This window comes from Salmo trutta, chromosome 30 (assembly GCF_901001165.1).
Source record: "Salmo trutta chromosome 30, fSalTru1.1, whole genome shotgun sequence".
Classification (NCBI taxonomy): Eukaryota; Metazoa; Chordata; class Actinopteri; order Salmoniformes; family Salmonidae; genus Salmo; species Salmo trutta.
This window is the reverse complement of record NC_042986.1, coordinates 28,429,974-28,452,497: the sequence shown is the minus strand read 5'-3', so window position 1 is coordinate 28,452,497 and position 22,524 is coordinate 28,429,974. Positions and strand designations below refer to the sequence as shown.

Here is a 22,524-nt window from a genome sequence, read left to right as displayed (position 1 = left end):
ATCCCAAAACTTGACAGGCATGGTGTGGTTTAAGTCCCTTAAGAAGAACATATATTCGTTACAGGTAAAAAATATTCTCCTCTCTGATGTGCTATCCATCCTGTTGGACAGGTGTAGATTTTCTGTCTATGCCTCTGTGTGTTTCCACAGACAGACAGAGATACAGACAGACACAACAGTGTGTTTGGTATTCAAACACCGGGCATGAAGTTTCAAACCACAAGCATGACGTTTCCAGCCAGTTTACCCATGATACAAGTCAGGATTCGGCGTTCATCCATGTCTGAGGACGTCGGGAGTTAAAGTGGAGACCAGCCGCTAGCGGCAACAGTGAGCACTGTTACCTTCAAGTAGATTTAGGTTTTGCTAGGGTGTTGTGGGTGGCGAATGCGGATGAGCATAAGCATCTGCCTCTGATTCCAAAGGTTGCAAGTTTAAATCAAGTGATCAACCCAAACTTGAACCCTTACCTTAAGCTTTCGGCATTGATGCCTTAACTTAAACATTTGGAGGAGTTAATGGCTAAACCTAACCTTAAACTTTTTGAAATGTGAAATTTGACGTTTGCAACGACTTCGAAATTGGACTTTTGAGAAACATGGATGAACGTCTAATTCTGATGTGAGACTGTGAGAGCTAGTTGGATGTTTCAAGGACAAGGAACAATGCTGGGCACTCGCACAAAACAACTTACCCCACACAGAGCTACACACACACATCAGCACACACTTGTGAACCCACCGACACACTTTCGTTCGCATGCACATTCTTTAGTACAACCATCCATACTCAAACACAGCCATGCACATACAGTATCAGCACAGACTCCCGCAATCACCCACACAGTCTATTGTATGCACACACACTCGTTCACAGATAGAACTGTATAAGTTTGTTGAGGTGGACAGTGTGTTTTTTAGATGTGAAGGAAATGAGAGCTGGTATACTGTTGAAAAGCTGCTATGATGGAACATAAATACTTATGTTGTTACTTCACTACTCACACACACACACAATCACACATACACTGATGCAGGATAAACACTTGCGTCCTTACCTCAGTAGTTTACTGTCTCCGCTCAGGTTTACAGAGACCAAAAACATAGAGCAACACAATACTGTTCAATTAGTTGCCACAAGACAAGGGCAAACCACAGTCTCAACCCTCTATCCCATTGACACACACTGAAACACACACATACACACACTCACCTTGCTGAGTGTGTGTATGTGTGTGTGGCACAGCTCATTTAATTATTTGACTCCGTTGGCTCTGACTATGAGAGCAATGGTCGATGTGTCTGGCCCTTTCTCTGTTTGTCTCTAAATACGTTTTGTGATGTAATGGTTCTGTCTCTCTGTATGTTTACCTCAGATGTGTTCGGACTATGAGAGGAGTCTGGTCCAGCCCGTCTATGAGAACGACGCCCTCGGTCCACGAGCCCTCCCTGAGACACACCCCCTTCTGCAAGACTGGCAGGTATAGAGATAACCCCCTGAAGTGTTCCATTATCCATTCTGCTCTCCTCTACCTGGAGCGCCTCCATTCTATTCCTCTACTCCCTCGTTCCTTTGATTCACAACTGGGTCACACTGAAGATGATTAAGTCTCCACGGTGAGGCTGTTGATTAGGAGTAACTATAGAAGGAAAGCACAACCATGTGTATGTGCTTGCGTGCGTGCCTTAATGAGTGTGTGTGTGCATGGGTGGATGTGTGTGTGTGTGCGTGTATGTGTCTAACTGTGCAGACGTGTGTATGCATTGCATTCTAATGCCCATTCACCAGCTGCCAGTCCATATGATTCAGAGTTTTTACGTTGTCAAACACTATCCCAGCCCACCCAAACACTGGCAGGTTGTTGACACACTTCCCACCGTCTCCATGATGATGATGGCACAGCACTCATTTTACCATAACCATGCCGACGGCCGTGTGTGTGTGTGTGTGTGTGTGTGTGTGTGTGTGTGTGTGTGTGTGTGTGTGTGTGTGAGCTCTACTATTGAAACAATGCATGGTTTTGGGTCGACAGCCAGGGGAGCCTGTCTAAGGGTGATAAAGTGTTTCAGATCCTCACTATTTTCCCGGGAAGTGTTTTCCAGGTCACAGCGTCCAAATCTCACAGGCGGCCATTTATCTTAATGGACACCCCTGCTCTCCTTCTGTCACTGTGGAAACAGGAGCATATGGCTGCAGTCAAGAGGGAAGACTTCATCAGAGCACTGCTTAGGTGCACCGTTAGACAGGATACATCCGCATTAACTAGGCTAGGAGTGTTTAGAAGACAGTACTAGAAAGCACCTGGGGACTGTGATGATGTTATGAGAAAGCAGGTGAAAAGCTCTGAGGTGGAAAGCGATAATGAGTTTTAGTGGTCATACTCTGGTATGAGCTGGATTTATGAGGTGGATTTATGAGGTGGATTTGGATTAGCGAGGAGTCTGATTGAACAGCGCCCGGTTTCCCTATAACGTGTTTTAACGATGCATCTTACCTGCAACTGCCGAAAATGTAACATACGTTTCCCAAAACACCAGTCACAGAGAACATTCACTAAGTGCGTTGTTGAGGCATGTGTTGATACTGATAGGATCGAAAGAAAGGCAACGCTGCTGTTTGAATCAATTGCAAGGACATTGGCAACTCTGTATTTGTAGTCAACTTTGTTCTGAAGTTATTGGTGGTTCCAAAGAGGTGGATAAACAATGTGATTGTATGTTTAGCGGAAATCTTCTTTGTATAAAGTGCCGCGGTAGGGCAAGAAAGCATCTATCGATGTACTTAGCTGTTCGAGTGGCAGGCGTTAGATTATGAGGGTTTTCAAGGGCAACATTAATAACGATGGTTTTGGGAAACAGCTTGGAGATGTAATGATGCACCTACAAAGTTTCTAACGATGACTTAGCCTTAAGATGCTTTTGGTAAACTGGGCCCTGATTGGTTCAATACACATAACTCTCTCTTTTCTCTCTCCTTTCCAACTTTCTCTTTCTCTCTCTCTCTCTCTCTCTCTCTGTCTCTCTTTCTCTCTCTCCAGCCCTCTAACACAGCCAAGCCTAACATGGAGGAGGGAATCACTCTCTTCTCAACTCTTCTCAACAACAAGCACTTCCTGGTTACCTTTGTTCATGCACTGGAGCAACAGAAGGACTTTGCAATACGCGACAGGTAACCATGAAAACCATGTCAACCATGTGTACTTCAAACCCAAAGTACCGTGACTGTCTGCTATACAACTGATTATGGTTTTGACCAGAAAGGATGCAGCTTTTGTCATATTAGAATTTTGTAGCATGTTAGGAGAAAATACGCAGCAGGTTAGGATAATTCATGTAACAGGTTAAGAGGATTAGGTTTAGGAAAAGGGTGACGACTGATTATCCTGTACACTTGGGTGGCAGGTAGCCTAGTGGTTAGAAATCCCTGAGCTGACAAGGTAAAAATCTGTCGTTCTGCCCCTGAACACGGCAGTCAACCCACTGTTCCAAGGCCGCCATTGAAAATATATATTTTTTTCTTAAATGATTTGCCTAGTTAAATAAAGGTAAAATAAAAAGAAATGGCCAGTTTAGTAGGTACACCACCCTGTTCACGAAAATGGTTTGCTCCTAAAGACAGTGAGTCATGTGGCCATGGCTTACTATGTAAAGCAGGCATTGAGGCATTCAGTTACTGTTTGAGTGAATGTTAGAATGGGCAGAACGAGTGACTTTGAGCGTGGTATGATCGCCAGTGCCAGGCGCAACGGTTCCAGTATGTCAGAAATGGCCGGCCTCCTAGGCTTTTCACGCACAACAGTGTTTAGGGTTTACCTAGGATGGCAAACAAAACACGTCTAGCCAGCAGCAGTCCTGTGGGAGAAAACAGCTTGTTGATGAGAGGTCGAGGGGAGAATGGCGCAAGCTAACAGGCAGGTCACAAACAGGTAAATAACTGGTGTGCAGAATGGCATCTCGGAACATACAACTCGTCGGTCCTTGTCATGGATGGGCTATTGCAGCAGACGACAACACTGGGTTCCACTCCGATCAGCTATATACATGAAGAAGCAGATCCAGTGGGCACTCGATAACCAACCCTGGACAATGCGCTCCCCTCCCCTCTCCACAGGCCACTCTCTGTTGTCATCTATGCATAGTCACTTTAATTAACTCTACCTACATGTACATACTACCTCAACTAACCGGTGCCCCCGCACATTGACTCTGTACCGGCACCCCCCTATATATATATTGTTATTTTTTTACTGCTGCTCTTTAATTACTTGTTACTTTTCTCTTATTCTTATCAGTATTTTTTTTAAATGCACTGTCGGTTAGGGGCTCGTAAGTAAGCATTTCACTGTAAGGTCTACACCTGTTGTATTCGACACATGTGACTAATACAATTTGATTTGATTTGAGTCCATGGCCCCATCCTGTCAATGGTACAGGCTGGTGGCAGTGTTGTAATGTTGTGGGGGATGTTTTCCTGGCACACGTTTGATCCCTTGATACCAATTGAGCAACCTTTTCATACCCCAAATAATTCAGCCTGTCCTGGAGGCAAAGGGGGTCCGAACCGGTACAATATGGGTGTACCTAATAAACTGGCCCCTGAGTGTCTATCCACCTCTTCCCAGTTCAAAATGTTTATGTGTACAATATGGTGAAAAGGGGGATACCTAGTCAGTTGTACAACTGAATACATTCAACTGAAATGTGTCTTCTGCATTTAACCCAACCCCTCTGAATCAAAGAAGTGTTGGGGGCTGTCTTAATTGACATCCACTTCGTTGGCACCTGGGGAACAGTTAGAGGTACACCACCCTGCCTTGCTCAGGGGCAGAACAACAGATTCAATCCAGCAACCTTTCGGTTACTGGCCCAACGCTCCTACACGCCAGGCTACCTGCCGCCTGTTTGCCAGCTCCATACAACAACACCTCAGCATATAGTGTATCAGTCTAAAAACAGACAGTTGTTCTAGAGGTTCCTCATATTGATTCTGGAAGCCAGACCCTTTCACTGTTCCCTCTCCAGGCTCAGCACCACAGTAGTGGTGTGGCTTTAATGTTTCCACTGCCTGGTCTCCTAGATGGGGCGGCAGGTAGCCTAGTGGTTAGAGTGTCGCACTAGTAACTGAAAGGTTCCAAGATCGAATCCCCGAGCTCACAAGGTAAAAATCTGTCGTTCTGCCCCAACAAGGCAGTTCATAGGCCGTCATTGAAAATAAGAATTTGTTCTTAACTGACTTGCCTAGTTAAATAAAGGTATAATTAAAAAAAATGAAAGGTTCTTTGTTATGGAAATCCCCCGTCTACCTTTACTGTTTCACCCCCTCCATGCTCTGGGACAACTCAGAACATATACATAACTCAGTGTATTCTCAGGTGTGGGGACTAAATCATGTTGTGTGAATTGTATATGTCTCTTTACTCTGTGCTCACACACATTTTGGTGTTTTTCTGTGTCCCCCCAGGTGTAGCCTGGCATCCCTGCTCACTATTGCCCTCCATGGTAAGCTGGAATACTACACCAGCATTATGAAAGATCTGCTGGTGGATCTGATCGATGCCTCGGCCGCCAAGAACCCCAAGCTGATGCTGCGACGGACAGAGTCTGTTGTGGAGAAGATGCTAACCAACTGGATGTCCATCTGCATGTACAGCTACCTCAAGGTGAGGGAGGGAGGCAGGGAGGGAGTTGTGAAAAGAGAGGGAGTGAGACAATAGAACGTAATGTAATGACAATAGAACGAGACTCCCGTCAAACATTTTTGGATCCAGTCATGAGTATTCCCTGTCCAGTTGGTTACAGTCTGGGCCTTTACTGACAAACAGTCTCAATGTTTACGTTATCAACGTGTTACTGTGTTTTCTGCAGGAGACAGTGGGCGAGCCCTTCTTCCTGCTGCTTTGTGCCATCAGGCAGCAGATCAACAAGGGTTCTATAGACGCCATCACAGGGAAGGCCCGGTACACACTGAACGAGGAGTGGCTGCTCAGAGAGAACGTTGAGGCCAAGCCACAGGTCAGTCACCACACAACAACGCAGGTCATATACTGCCCACTGATTGGTTCACCTCTTGCTATGTGCATGTATCATATGTCTATCGTATGATAGAGTTTACAATATCTCAACTATGTGTAGCTTAATCACTCAACAGGAATAATGAACCAGCTTAATCAATCAGCAGGAATAATCAACCATCTGAAGTAAAAGAAGGTGACATTGTAACATTCATTGCCTCCCTCTCTCTGTGTGTCCAGAACATCAACGTGTCGTTCCAGGGATGTGGTATGGACTCTCTGGCTGTGAAGGTTGTGAACACAGACACCATCTGTCAGGTGAAGGAGAAGATTCTAGAGGCCTTCTATAAGAACCTGCCCTTCTCCCAGTGGCCCCGGGCAGAGGACGTAGACCTGGGTGAGAAAAGTTACTTTTATTTGTCCTTCAACTCCCCAGTTGTGGAAGTAATGCCATGCAAAGGAGCTATATGACCAATTATTACTTCGTAGCTCAGCTAACATCAAATCAAATTGTATTCATCACATACACAGTTTACAGCAGGTATAAAAGGTGCAGCGAAATACTTGTGTGCTAGCTCCCTCAGCATTGCACTACAATATCCATAACAAGTAAACTGATGTGTACACAATAGGATATACAGTATAGATAATGAACAATAGGATATACCGTATAGATAATGAACAATAGGTTATACAGTATAGATAATGAACAATAGGATATACAGTATAGATAATGAACAATAGGATATACAGTATAGATAATGAACAATAGGTTATACAGTATAGATAATGAACAATAGGGTATACAGTATATAGATCATGAACAATAGGATATACAGTATAGATAATGAACAATAGGATATACCGTATAGATAATGAACAATAGGTTATACAGTATAGATAATGAACAATAGGGTATACAGTATATAGATCATGAACAATAGGGTATACAGTATAGATAATGAACAATAGGATATACAGTATAGATCATGAACAATAGGGTATACAGTATATAGATCATGAACAATAGGGTATACAGTATAGATAATGAACAATAGGATATACAGTATAGATCATGAACAATATGATATACAGTATAGATCATGAACAATATGATATACAGTATAGATCATGAACAATAGGGTATACAGTATAGATAATGAACAATAGGATATACAGTATAGATCATGAACAATATGATATACAGTATAGATCATGAACAATATGATATACAGTATAGATCATGAACAATAGGGTATACAGTATAGATAATGAACAATAGGATATATAATGAATGTGCTATGTCTAGTATGACTGTATTTACAAACATAAAGTGGCTAGTGTCTTGGTCATGCAGTTAAATAAATAGTATATAATAGAACAGCTGTGTGTGTGTGTGTGTGGGTTGGATGTGTGGAGGGTCGGTGCATCGGTGCAAAAGTCTCTAAGATGCAGATTGTCTCTGAGGTGAAAATAGTCTCTAAGGTACAGATTGTCTCTGAGGTGAAAATAGTCTCTAAGGTACAGATTGTCTCTGAGGTGAAAATAGTCTCTAAGGTACAGATTGTCTCTGAGGTGAAAATAGTCTCTAAGATACAGATTGTCTCTGAGGTGAAAATAGTCTCTCAGGTGCAGATTGTCTCTGAGATGAAAATAGTCTTTAAGGTGCAGGGCAACAGACAGGGTTAGCTGTTCAGCAGTCTGATGGCCTGGTGGTAGAAGCTGTCTCGGAGCCTGTTGGTCCAAGACCTGATGCTCCGATAACATTTTCCAGATGGTGACAGAGTGAACGGTCCATGGCTCGGGTGACTCTAGTCCTTGACATGGAGCTAGTACAGTATAGTAGAAGGCTAAATGCATTTAAACATTCATTACATGTATTGCCTCCCCCTCCTCTCCTGCAGAGTGGTTTGCTTCTGGTAGTAATAGCAGGATCCTCCAAGACCTGGATAACACCTCTGTGATGGAGGATGGCAGGAAGAAACTCAACACAGTCACACATTACCAGGCAAGGATCTGCTCCCATCACACACACCCCATATGCTCTAACGTGTGTGTGTGTGTGTGTGTGTGTGTGTGTGTGTGTGTGTGTGTGTGTGTGCGTGCGTGCGTGCGTAAAAGAGAGGTGAGGGTGAGTTGTCACTGTAAATGTTGACATCTTGACTGCTCAATGGGTGCCACATGATTTTTATGTGTGGGTGACTGTGTGTGTTAGTCTATGTGCAGTTTGTCTGTCTGATCATACACATGCAGTGTGTCATTGTCTGTGGGTATCTGTGTGTCTTTGCACTTTCTATTGTCTTGGTATGTTTGGTATGTGTCAGAGTATTTCGGTGTGCCTGAGTGTATGTGTGTGTGTAAACAGCTGGGCAGTGACCCCTAACATCTGCCCTGTTACCTGTGCTGTTAAGTGCTTTACTTAGTCAGTGCTGGGAAGGCAGTGAACTGTGAAGGCAGCGAGGCACAGCATGTACTAACAGTTTCAGTTCACTGGCAATGCTTTTCAATCCATTTCACTGTGTGTTGACTTTAATGACCCCCCCCCCCCGAGACACACACACACACACACACACACACTCAAATTATCTCTCACACACACTCAAACTCTCTCTCTCTCTCTCTCTCTCTCTCACTCACTCACTCACTCACTCACTCACTCACACTCTCTCACACACACACACACACACACACCCTGAGGCAGCGGTTAATGATCCAGTTCTTGTGCCCCACGTCTCTCACCCCTGACCCTGTGACCTCTGACCCCACCCCCAGATCCCAGAGGGGGCGTCATTCGCCATGAGCATGAAAGACAAGAGAGACAACACCCTGGGGAGAGGTAGGTCACACACACACACTGTCACCTTGTCACACCCCTACATGCTTAGAAAAACATACACACGTACTTTATTAAGGTAAAACCGCATAGACTCGTCTCATCTTGAGCACATTAGACACATATATATACACACACACCAAACCACAGACATACATTCATTTCCAACCACAAACATGCTGTAGCCACATAAACACACTCTCACTTAATCATTCACACACACATACACAATACACACAAGCATGCACACGCGCACACACACACACACACACACACACTGATACAGAGGCACACACACACACACACACAGTGGATTTAGACCTTTCAACAGCGTGGGTTGATATTCAGTATCCATAAGCATGAACAGTTGACTCCTCTGCTGGGCCGTCAACATTCCGGTTCAGTTTGGGAGGGTCTGCTAACCTCATCCAGAACAGGACTTCGGTTCTGACAGACTGCTCTGTCCATCCCAACGATTAGGGCCTCTCCTCTCATTCATACTTGGCCAGAGAGGCTAAAGTGGTCCAAACCGAGCCAGCAGCTCAAAGGCCAGGCCTAATGGATTTGTAGTACACCTTGGCTAATGTAAAACACCTTTCCCCCTCTCTGTGATTAGCTAAGAGGGTCTGGACTGGGGCCGGGGCCTAAACCGGCCTGTCCTGCCAAGACTAGGCCTGGAGTAATGAGAACACAGCCACTATTGGGCTGTGTTTGTGTGTACGCACGTGTGCGTGTGTGTAAACCAGAGTGAACCTCTGGTCTGACGATGCGTGAGCATTATAAACTCATTACACTGGCTCCAGCACCAATCACAGACTCTGTCTGCCTCTCTCTGTTTCTTTTCAGTTTTTCTCTCTCATTCTTTCACTCATAATCGTTCTTTTTTCCCTCGCTCTCTAATTACACTCTCTCTTTGATTTCCATAAACCTCTGTCTCTCTTCATGACCGCTTCCTTTTTTTCTGTCTATTACTTGTCTCCCCTCCTCTGATCTTTTTTCATTCTCTCTCTCTCTCTCCTTCTCTCATTGTTTTGTTCTGTTTCTTTCTCTCCCTCTGCAGCCAAAGACTTGGACACAGAGAAATATGTCCATTTGGTAAGCACACACACAAGCACACACACACGGACAGAGAGCTTTCTCATTCACCTCTATTAACCTCAGTCAGTCTGTCATCAGCCCCATTGGTCTCAGAAAGAACTCAGTTTAACGCAGACAGACACAGGGATAGCCTGAGCAATAAATCACTAACTACACACTTTCATAAGAGTGTGTGTGAGCGCATGCATGTAGGAAAGAACATGACAGCACTAATACCACATAAGCCAATGAAAAAACTCAGATATGATAACTTTCAGTTCGACGAAATGAGTTCTCTGGCATACATTTCACTGAGAGAATAGCTTTAGTCATTTTTCTTGAGCAGTTATTTGTTGATGTAGCACTTCATATTATGGTGTGCTGGCCTGGACTGGCTTAGTAGAGTGAAAACAACAGTGTCCTTTCTTTCTCCTCCACCTCCACATCTCTGTCCTAGCCCTGTCCTGTAGGAGCATGTTAGACATCTCATACTGGTTTACTGTACAGCAATCAGAGAAACTTCCAAAATGTCCCAACTTGCTTGTTAGTCAGACCTCATAATTCCCAAATGTGCTTCCTGGGTTGTGTTCAGTACTTAGAAGTGAGTGAAAACATTTTGAAATGGTAGAAGTATTAACTGAAACCTTCATACAAGAACACTTGTTTTCATTTCATCTCCCTGTCAAATGTTAATCACACCTCCGTAGAAGATTCTCATTTAGATTTATTTTATATCCCCACCATGATGATTGGATGTTTTTGTACCCTGACCTCTAACCCCTGCCCCCGCCCTTCCAGGTCTTGCCTCATGATGAGCCGTTTGAGAATAAGAAGTCCCACAGACAGAGTCATCGTAAGAAGGTCCTCCCTGAGATCTACCTAACCCGCCTCCTCTCCACCAAGGTAAGCACACAACCCACAGTGTGGCAGCCATCTTTAATGAGCCACAGTGTACAACCAGAACAGTGACAGAAAGCAGTGCCAGCCTTTCCTGGATGCCCATCTGTTACTGCTTCAGCTAGCCAACTGCTTATCATGTCAATTGTGAGCATACTTAGAGAGATGGAGACCCACACAGATCCAAAATTGTGGCTTAAATGCAAAAATACAAGTTATTTATAAGATCATCATCATGATTCCCAAACTAGTACGATTGTGATCCTAAACAGTTTGGCATGACAGTCACAACTCAAGTACCGTAATTTCCGGTCTATTGAGCGCACCTGAATATAAGCCGCACCCACTGAATTTTTTTAATTTTTTTATTTTGAACATAAATAAGCCGCACATGTCTATAAGCCGCAGGTGCCTACCGGTACATTGAAACAAATGAACTTTACACAGGCTTTAACGAAATACGGCTTGTAACAAAAATAAATAGGCTTTAACGAAACACGGCTTGTAACAAAAATAAATAGGCTTTAACGAAACACGGCTTGTAAAAAAAAAAAAATTTGCAGTAAGCTTTAGTTGTCTTTTTGCACTGAGTCAATTCCTCACGCTGCTGTTTCCAACGTCTTATCATCGACTCATTAAGACCAAGCTCCCGTGCAGCAGCTCTATTTCCTTTTCCAACAGCCAGATCAATCGCCTTCAACTTGAAAGCTGCATCATATGCATTTCTCCGTGTCTTTGCCATGATGAGGGTGACAAAATGGCTACCGTAATCAGAATGATGGGAAGTTTGAGAGCGCTCGATTTAATCTAAACAGTAAAGAAAAAAGTTGTTTGACCTTAACCCGTTCGTCAATTTCATTGGTCTTATGAAAGCTTCATGCCGCCAAAAAACTGAGCACGTCACAGAATGTGTTTTTTTGTAGAAAAAAAATTTGAAAGCAGGAAAAATCCATATATTAGCCGCGTCATTGTTTAAGCCGCGAGGTTCAAAGCGTGGGAAAAAAGTTGCGGCTTATAGTCCGGAAATTACGGTAGTTGGCTAAAGCAGAGGCATCATTCCATCATCGTTGACAATCAATCCATCATCAGTTCTATTTACAGTGACATGGGGTGGCAGGTAGCCTAGTGGTTAGAGTGTTAGACTTGTAACTGAAAGGTTGCAAGATCAAGTCCCTGAGCTGACAAGGTGAAAAAATAACATTTTAAATGTAAAAAAATCTGTCGTTCTGCCCCTGAACAAGACAGTAAACCCACTGTTCCTAAACGTCATTGAAAATAAGAATGTGTTCTTAACTGACTTGCCTAGTTAAATAAAGGTACATTTAAAAAAAAAAAATTGAAATCCCAGAATTCCAAACAATCCAATTCTGGTTCCGTGTCTGATCCCATCTGTGTTGTGGTTTTGTAGGGAACACTGCAGAAGTTCCTAGATGACTTGTTCCTGGCCATCCTCAGTATTCCTGCAGAGCGTCCGCCGCTGGCAATCAAATACTTCTTTGACTTCCTGGAGGAGCAGGCGGACAAGAGGGGCATCACCGACCCCGACACCCTGCACATCTGGAAGACCAACTGGTAGCTAGGGGAACAAGATGCATCTACTCATCAATGTAGCATGAGGCAGTACAGTATCCATAATGCAAGATGTTCCTGAAGCTCACGTAATGTTGTCTCATCTCTATAGTTTACCTCTGCGTTTCTGGGTGAACATCCTGAAGAACCCTCAGTTTGTGTTTGACATTGAAAAGACGGACCATATGGACGCCTGTCTGTCTGTCATTGCCCAGGCCTTCATAGATGCCTGCTCCGTTTCAGACCTGCAGCTGGGCAAGGTGAGACACACACATTACACATGTATAAACAATTACTGTTAAGTGATCACACTCAACACAGTCACATGGTTACAAAGACACACTGTATTGCACATGAGACACACACACATTACAATCATTGTGGAAAACTCAGAAGTGAAATGACAATGTTGAACAGTGAACCATCATATTTTTGTATAAAATATCTAATAATGAAATAGAAGGATTGCTGTTTTGAATTTGGGAAAGGTGGAACAATTATTGTTATCCATCAATAATGATAAGCCACCAGGTATAGACAACCATGATGGGACACTAATGAGAATCATAGCAGACTGTATTGCCAGCCCTATTTGCTATATCTTTAACCAAAGCATAAAAAACGTGGACGGAAGCTAAAGTCATTCCACTGCTTAAAAATAGTCAAGCACCCTTTGCTGGTTCTAACAGCCACCCAATCAGTTTGCTGCCTTTTCTTAGTAAACTGATAGCATTGTATTTGGTCAAACACAATTCTCTCTATTTTTCAGAGAACAAGTTAACTACTTACTTTCAGCATGCATATAGAGAAGGGTACTAAACTTGTAATGCACTGACTCAAATGACTGATGATTGGCTAAAAGAAATGGATAATAAGATTATAGTTGGAGCTGTATTGTTAGATTTCAGAGCAGACTTTGATGGGGCTCCCGAGTGGCGCAGCAGTCTAAGACACTGCATCTCAGTGCTCGAGGTGTCACTACAGACCCTGGTTCGATACCAGGCTGTATCACAACCGGCCGTGATTGGGAGTCCCATAGGGCGATGCACAATTGGCCCAGCGTCATTCGGGTTAGGGTTTGGCCGGGATAGGCCGTCATTGTAAATAAGAATTTGTTCTTAACTGACTTGCATAGTTAAATAAAGATATAAAATGTTTAAATGTTATTGAAAAAACTCACTTGCTATGGCTTTAGATCACCTGCCATCACATGGTTGGAGAGTTATTTATTCAATAGAAGCTTCTCTAAGATGAAATATGTACAGTGTGGTGTCCCTCAGGGCAGTTGCCTTGGGCCGTTACTCTTCTCTATTTATTTTTTTTACAATTGATTTGCCACTGGTCTTACACGAAGCTACAGAATGACTATGTATGCAGATGATTTCCACACTCTACATGTCAGCATCCAAAGCCAGTAGGCTTACTGAAATTCTAAATGAGGAATTACAGTAAGTATCAGAATGGGTGATTTAATAATAAATAGGTCTTAAATACATCTAATACTGAAAGCATTGTATTTGGTTCAAAACATTCTTTAAGGACGAAATCTCAACTGGAGTTGTACATAAAGTGTGTGATCATTGAGAAAGTTGAGGAAACTAAACGCCTTCCCTGTGGCTCAGTTGGTAGAGCATGGTGTTTGCAACGCCAGGGTTGTGGGTTTGATTCCCACGGGGGGCCAGTACAAAAAAAATAATGTATAAAATGTATGCATTCACTACTGTAAGTCGCTCTGGATAAGAGCGTCTGCTAAAATGACTAAAATGTAAAACATGTAACTAAACTGCTAGGTATATCATTGGATGGTCAATCATCATGGACAAGTCATATTGATCAAATTTAGGTGAAGCTGAGGAAGGGTATGTCTGTTACAAAAACATGTTCTGTGTTTTTGACACAAAAATCAACTGTACTAGTTGTTCAGTCTCTGGTCTTGTCCCATCTTGATTACTGTCTGGTAATTTGATCAAGTGCAGCAAGGAAAGAGCTAGCAAAGCTACTGCTGGCTCAAAAGATAGCAGCACACCTTACCCTTTTAATTGCACATACAGAACAAACATCAACATCATGCATGTCAGTCTTTCCTGGTTGAGGGTTGATGAGAGATTAGCTGCTTCTCGTTTAGTTTCTATGAGAAATAAACTCAGAAAAAAAGAAACGTCCTCTCACTGTCTGGGCAGAATGGCCCTAGCCCTCACCCTCCGATCCAACAGGTTCCAGATGTGCTCAATGGGATTGAGATCCGGGCTCTTCGCTGGCCATGGCAGAACACTGACATTCCTGTCTTGCAGGAAATCACGCACAGAACGAGCAGTATGGCTGGTGGCATTGTCATGCTGGAGGGTCATGTCAGGATGAGCCTGCAGGAAGGGTACCACATGAGGGAGGAGGATGTCTTCCCTGTAATGCACAGCGTTGAGATTGCCTGTAATGACAACAAGCTCAGTCCGATGATACTGTGACACACTGCACCAGACCATGACGAACCCTCCACCTTCAAATCGATCCTGCTCCAGAGTACAGGCCTCGGTGTAACGCTCCTTCCTTCGATGATAAACGCGAATTCGACCATCACCCCTGATGAGACACATCCGCGACTCATCAGTGAAGAGCACTTTTTCCCAGTCCTGTCTGGTCCAGCGACGGTAGGTTTGTGCCCATAGGCGATAAAGGTAATGTCTGGTGAGGACCTGCCTTACAACAGGCCTACAAGCCCTCAGTCCAGCCTCTCTTAGCCTATTGCGGACAGTCTGAGCACTGATGGAGGGATTGTGTGTTCCTGGTGTAACTCGGGCAGTTGTTGTTGCCATCCTGTACCTGTCCCGCAGGTGTGATGTTCAGATGTACCAATCCTGTGCAGGTGTTGTTACATGTGGTCTGCCACTGCAAGGATGGTCAGCTGTCCGTCCTGTAGCGCTGTCTTAGGCGTCTCACAGTATGGACATTGAAATGTATTGCCCTGGCCACATCTGCAGTCCTCATGCCTCCTTGCAGCATGCCTTAGGCACATTCACACAGATGAGCAGGGACCCTGGGCATTTTTCTTTTGGTGTTTTTCAGAGTCAGTAGAAAGGCCTCTTTAGTGTCCTAAGTTTTCATATTTGTGACCTTAATTGCCTACCGTCTGTAAGCTGTTAGTGTCTTAACGACCATTCCACAGGTGTATGTTCATTAATTGTTTATGGTTCATTGAACAAGCATGGGAAACAGTGTTTAAACCCTTTACAATGAAGATCTGTAAAGTTATTTGGATATTTATGAATTAGCTTTGAAAGACAGGGTTCTGCTGAGATTATTACTGTGATGAAAATTCGAGATTGTCTGCATAATGAAATAACATACAGTTCAGACACCCACACATAACCCACAAGACATGCCACTAGGGTTCTCTTCGCATGGAACTCCCTTCCATCTCCAATTACTCAAGCAAACAGCAAAATTACCTATGGTGTCATTTCACAATAGGAACTGTGAAATGACACAGACAAACACACACTCTATCACACTCTAATACACACAATCTACACAATTCTTTTTTATTTGTATTATTCGTATATTGTTGTATAAAAAATGTGTGTTACTGTTCTTGTTTGTCTGTGTATCCATGTTTTGTTACTTGTCATGTTTTGTGTGGACCCCAGATCGAATAGCTGCTGTTTCGGCAAAAGCTAATGGGGATCCAAATAAACCAAACCAAACATACAGTATACTTAAACACACACACAAACGTGTACACACACACACACACACACTTTCCCAAAATGACCCTCACTGTCATCACCTATCTCCACATTCCTCCCCAGTCCCTGCCAACCCCCTTCCCCTCCTCTCTCCAGTCAGTCTGTCTACCTCTCCTCATGATATTTCAGCCCAGTCTGCTCAGCCAAGGTCATGGGCACCAGGAATTCACTCTTCAAAGTGTGTGTGTGTGTGTGTGTTTCAGTGTCCTCACTTCCCACAAACAGTCTCATCCCTCAGAAGCTGTGACCCCTAGCATACACTTTGCTTCCTGTCTCTTTGACTGACTTCCTCCCCAGAGATGCTTAATGCTGCTCTTTCAGATGAAACCAAAGCATTATGATTTATTCCACTTGTTCATTGCCAGAGAGCCAATGCACACACCTCAAACATGCAATACACAGAAACACACACACACAAACACACACACCATGGCACTGTAAAACATCCAGATGCTCATCTCATCCTTTATTCTCTGTCTGTTATTGGGAAGACCTGGTGTCCTCAGCTGTGCTGTCTGTGTTTACTGTTCTTTAGATAAGACAGAAAGGTATTAGACTGTCTGAGTGGAGACTTAACTCTTTTCTCTGCTTGAGTGTTCAGCATAGGAAGAGCAGGGCAGGAAAGGTCTGGATTAACCATCGCGTGTGTGTGTGTGTGTGCGTGTGTGTGTGTGTGTGTGTGTGGTCAGGGGACAGGACAGGTCAGTAAGGGATCTGGATTAGCCGTTGCTCTGCAGGGTTGAGAGAAGGCTTGGAAACAGAGTTGTTTCCACAGAAACCTTATCTGGTGTCCTGCAGACAGACAGGAGGGGTGGGGGGTGCTAGGGGTCACAGGGGGTCGCCAGGCAGATGGAGGAACCATAGGAAATGACCTTGTGGACAGGAAGAGAGGGATCCCTATCATGAGGAGGGACAGTGGCTGGAGTCTTCCTAGGCGCGATACCACACACACGCACAAACAAATGCATGTCTGTATGCTCAACCCAATACCTTACAAGTGAAGCTTTCTTAAAGATTGAATAATGCGTTCAGTACCATTGTAAATGCTGTCAGTATCTTGTAGAAGTAGCAGATGTAAGTAGAAGGATCGATTGTTATGTCTGTCCTGGTTCTCTGTGGCTGTGGACATGGTTTATGTCTGTCCTGGTTCTCTGTAGATGTGGACATGGTTTATGTCTGTCCTGGTTCTCTGTGGCTGTGCACATGGTTTATGCCTGGCCTGGTTTTCTGTGGCTGTGGACATGGTTTATGTCTGGCCTGGTTTTCTGTAGATGTGGACATGATCAATGTCTATCCTGGTTCTCTGTGGCTGTGGACATGGTTTATGTCTGGCCTGGTTTTCTGTAGATGTGGACATGGTTTATGTCTGTCCTGGTTCTCTGTGGCTGTGCACATGGGGTCTTCCAATTGGCCAATGCAACGCATTTGCTGTTGCATTGCCTCCTCTCCCCTGTAACTATTCCCCAGGTCATTGCTGTAAATGAGAATGTGTTCTCAGTCAACTCACTTGGTAAAATAAGTGTTAAATAAATAAATACAAATGTCTGGCCTGGTTCTCTGTGGCTGTGGATATGATTTGTTATGTCTGGCCTGGTTGTTTAACTTTCCTATTGTGAGGAGAGGAAACCCTTGGCCCTCTCTTCATTGTCTCAGCACAGGGAGGTGCTGACCTACCACACACTGATAACACCAACCACTCGCTGTGACCATGGACCGTACATCAACCGTAGATTTTTTGGTATTTTATTAGGATCCGCATTTGCTGTTGCAAAAGCAGCAGCTACTCTTCCTGGGGTCCACACAAAACATGAAACATGACATTATACAGAACATTAATAGACAAGAATAGCTCAAGGACAGAACTACATTCATTTAAAAAGGCACACATGGCTTACAGTTGAAGTCGGAAGTTTACATACACCTCAGCCAAATACATTTAAACTCAGTTTTTCACAATTCCTGACATTTAATCCTAGTAAAAATTCCCTGTCTTAGGTCAGTTAGGATCACCACTTTATTTTATGAATGTCAAATGTCAGAATAATAGTAGAGAGAATGATTTATTTCAGCTTTTATTTCTTTCATCACATTCCCAGTGGGTCAGATGTTTACATACACTCAATTAGTATTTGGTAGCATTGCCTTTAAATTGTTTAACTTGGGTCAAACGTTTCGGGTAGCCTTCCACAAGCTTCCCACAATAAGTTGGGTGAATTTTGGCCCATTCCTCCTGACAGAGCTGGTGTAAGTGAGTCAGGTTTGTAGGCCTCCTTGCTTGCACACGCTTTTTCAGTTCTGCCCACACATTTTCTATAGGATTGAAGTCAGGGCTTTGTGATGGCCACTCCAATACCTTGACTTTGTTGTCCTTAAGCCATTTTGCCACAACTTTGAAGTATGCTTGGGATCATTGTCCATTTGGAAGACCCATTTGTGACCAAGCTTTAACTTCCTGACTGATGTCTTGAGATGTTGCTTCAATAAATCCACGTACTTTTTTCCTCATGATGCCATCTATTTTGTGAAGTGCACCAGTCCCTCCTGCAGCAATGCACCCCCACAACATGATGCTGCCACCCCCGTGCTTCATGGTTGGGATGGTGTTCTTCGGCTTGCAAGCCTCCCCCTTTTTCCTCCAATCATAACGATGGTCATTATGGGCAAACAGTTCTATTTTTGTTTCATCAGACCAGAGGACATTTTGTCAAAAAGTACGATCGTTGTCTCCATGTGCTCTTGCAAACCCGTAGTCTGGCTTTTTTATGGCGGTTTTGGAGTAGTGGCTTCTTCCTTGCTGAGCGGCCTTTCAGGTTATGTCAATATAGGACTCGTTTTACTGTGGATATAGATACTTTTGTACCTGTTTCCTCCAGCATATTCACAAGGTCCTTTGCTGTTGTTCTGGGATTGATTTGCACTTTTCGCACCAAAGTACGTTCATCTCTCGGAGACAGAATGCGTCTCCTTCCTGAGCGGTATGACGGCTGCATGGTCCCATGTTGTTGGAATTGTTGGGAAAATTACTTGTGTCATGCACAAAGTAGATGTCTTAACCGACTTGCCAAAACTATAGTTTGTTAACAAGAAATTTGTGTAGTGGTTGAAAAACAAGTTTTAATGACTCCAACCTAAGTGTATGTAAAGTTCCATCTTTAACTGTATATTTTAATACAACACACAAAATATCTAGTTCAAATAGGGGAGAGGCGTTGTGCCGTGAGGTGTTGCTTTACAGTTTTTTTTAAACCAGGCTTGCTGTTCATGTGAGCAATATGAGATGGAACGGAGTTCCATGCAATAATTGCTCTATATAATATTGTACGCTTTCTTGAATCTGTTCTGGATTTGGGGACAGTGAAAAAACCCTTGCAGGACTTGCTTTTTGGAGTGTGCTGTCAAAGCATCTCTTTATTATGGACAGACCTCTCCCCATCTTTACAACCATTGAATCTATATGTTTTGACCATGACTGTTTACAATCTAATGTAACACCAAGTAATTTAGTCTCCTCAACTTGTTCAACAGCCACACAATGCATTACCAGATTCAGCTGAGGTCTAGAACATAGGGAATGATTTGTACCAAAAGCAATGCTCTTAGTTTTAGAGATGTTCAGGGCTAGTTTATTACTGACCACCCATTCCAAAACAGACTAACAATTTTTTAAGAGTTTCAGGGACTTCATTAGCTGTGGTTGCTAATGCATATATGGTTGAATCATTAGCCTACATGGACACACATGCTTTGTTTAATGCCAGTCGAAGGTCATTAGTAAAAAATAGAAAAGAGTAGAGGGCCTAGAGAGCTGCCATGCGGTACACCACACCTTACATGTTTGACATTAGAGAAGCTTCCATAGACCAACCACACTATGACCACAGACCATGCTGCCCACAGTCATGTTAACAACTCACTGACCATCGACCTCACTCACCATATACTGGCGCGAGACTGGACCACTGAGCTATAAAAGATGGCTGACCATTGTTTTCAACGTATTCTACTCATGTTCGCACACGCAGATTCATGGACCATCTAAATCCGGGTTGCATCTGGTTTACTCTGCCCAACTGACAAATGCACTAGCACTCAGTGCGCACAGAAAGCAGCGTGAGAAGTGATGACGTCATCACATCATTCAAAAACATGACAGACATTGGATGAATATACAATTGTAATGGCTTCGGCTGGATGATTTGTGCTCAAAGGTGATGACTAAATGGTCTTATTAGGAATTTTCAAATCTCACTTCTCTATGAGGCCATCTATGGGAATTGTCTTTCTGGAGGTTACTTTGACTAAAGAGGACTTCTTCTCTGGTTTCAGGACTCTCCGACTAACAAGCTGCTGTATGCCAAGGAGATCCCAGAATACAAGAAGAGGGTACAGTGCTATTACAAACAGATCCATGAGATGGCGCCACTGAGTGAGCAGGAGATGAACGCCCACTTGGCCGAGGAGTCACGGGTGAGAGAGGGGTGGCAGATCAATAAAAGTATTAATTCATTGATTGATAGATGTAATGTGTTAGCCTTGGTGGCGGACTGTCTCTGCATTTAACCGTGCTACAACGTTGAATCTGTATCTCTGTCTATTGCTTTTTGAGCTGACAATGTTTGAAGGATTGATATTGTGACGAAACGCTGATGCTGTTTTCCGTTTCGTAGAAATACAGAAATGAGTTCAACACCAACCTGGCCTTGACGGAGATCTACAAATACGCCAAGAAATACAGGAACCAGGTAAGATCCCACTACCACTGACCTGGATTAGCTGTTTGACACATGTTTAAACTGGCCCCATCTCCAGCCTTATCACCAGTCTTTATTCCACATGGATTTGAGAGAGAGAGAACACATTGGAAAGAATTAACAAAAAAAACAGAGCAAACTAGAATGCTATTTCGTCCCAAACAGAGAGTACACAGTGGCAGAATACCTGACCACTGTGACTGACCCAAACTTAAGGAAAGCTTTTGACTCTGTACAGACTCAGTGAGCATAGCCTTGCTATTGAGAAAGGCCGCAGTAGGCAGACCTGGCTCTCAAGAGAAGATAGGCTATGTGCACACTGCCCACAACATGAGGTGGAAACTGAGCTGCACTTCCTAACCTCCTGCCAAATGTATGACCATATTAGAGACACATATTTCCCTCAGATTACACAGATCCACAAAGAATTCGAAAACAAACCCAATTTTGATAAACTCCCATATCTACTGGATGAAATACAACAGTGTACCATCACAGCAGGGAGATTTGTGACCTGTTGCCACAAGAAAAGTGCAACCAGTGAAGGACAAACACCATTGTAAATAGAACCCATATTTATGTTTATTTATTTTCCCTTTTTTACTTTAACTATTTGCACATCGTTACAACACTGTAGATTGACATAATATGACATTTGAAATGTCTTATTCTTTTGGAACTTCTGTGAGTGTAATGTTTACTGTACATTTGTATTGTTTATTTCAATTTTGTTATCTACTTCACTTGCTTTGGCAAAGGTAGCATATGTTTCCCATGCTAATAAAGCCATTGAATTGAACTGAGAGAGAGAGAGAGAGAGAGGGAGAGAGGAAACGTCAGTACAGGAGATCACGTGTCCTTAAAGATCAAATCAAATTGTATTTGTCACATGCACCGAATACAACAGGTGTAGTAGACCTTATAGTGAAATGCTTACTTACAAGCCTTTAACCAACCCAGGAGATCCAAAATATCCCTCCACACCGACAGCACATGTGGCTGGTTAGAGCAATGGGCCAGTAACCAAAAGGTTGCTGGATCGAATCCCTGGATCGAATGAACAAGGCAGTTAACCCACTGTTCCCCGTTAGGCCGTCATTGTAAATAAGAACTTGTTCTTAACTGACTTGCCTAGTAAAGTAAAGGTAAAAAAATAAATGAAATATATATATATATATAAGACCTGATCCATATTCTCTTAAACCTCCTCAACCAAATACATAGCCAACAGCACAGGGCTTGTAACACCCTCTTCTCAACCCTCCGCCACCACAACCCTTACCTTTCCCTCACAATACCTCATCATCAACCACCCCTATCGGTTAAACCCCCCCCACGCACACACCCCTACTGTTCCGTGGAGTGGTTGAGACAGTGATTGTGTGTTAATGGAGGGCCCTCATCATAACAGTGTTTAGCTGTTCACTGCCATTCTACTGTACCAGCAGACACTAGGGGTTCAGAGGTTTCCCTGGGACTCTCTATGAATCACCCCTGATTACACATTCTCTCACTCAGCCCTCTCGCTGGGCACACGCTGCCAGTAACACCCACTGAACGCATGACAACTATCAGGCTTGAAAGGCAGTGCAGATGTTGGTTTTGTAAATAGTTTGTGAACAGGAAAGGCTTTTGTGGGGGAGAGGC

At 43.4% G+C, this 22,524-nt stretch overlaps 1 protein-coding gene across 1 annotated transcript in view; it reads left to right on the top strand.

Moving 5' to 3' along the window:
- plxnd1 (plexin D1) overlaps positions 1-22,524 on the top strand; it is a 109,477-nt gene that overhangs the window by 85,303 nt on the left and 1,650 nt on the right. The window contains exons 23-35 of the mRNA XM_029723685.1: positions 1,376-1,480; positions 3,038-3,168; positions 5,461-5,659; positions 5,865-6,011; positions 6,251-6,407; positions 7,915-8,018; positions 8,783-8,846; positions 9,904-9,938; positions 10,719-10,823; positions 12,226-12,389; positions 12,499-12,646; positions 20,453-20,593; positions 20,794-20,868. Coding sequence (XP_029579545.1) covers positions 1,376-1,480; positions 3,038-3,168; positions 5,461-5,659; positions 5,865-6,011; positions 6,251-6,407; positions 7,915-8,018; positions 8,783-8,846; positions 9,904-9,938; positions 10,719-10,823; positions 12,226-12,389; positions 12,499-12,646; positions 20,453-20,593; positions 20,794-20,868 — 1,575 coding nt within the window. The remainder of the gene's footprint in view (positions 1-1,375; positions 1,481-3,037; positions 3,169-5,460; positions 5,660-5,864; positions 6,012-6,250; positions 6,408-7,914; positions 8,019-8,782; positions 8,847-9,903; positions 9,939-10,718; positions 10,824-12,225; positions 12,390-12,498; positions 12,647-20,452; positions 20,594-20,793; positions 20,869-22,524) is intronic.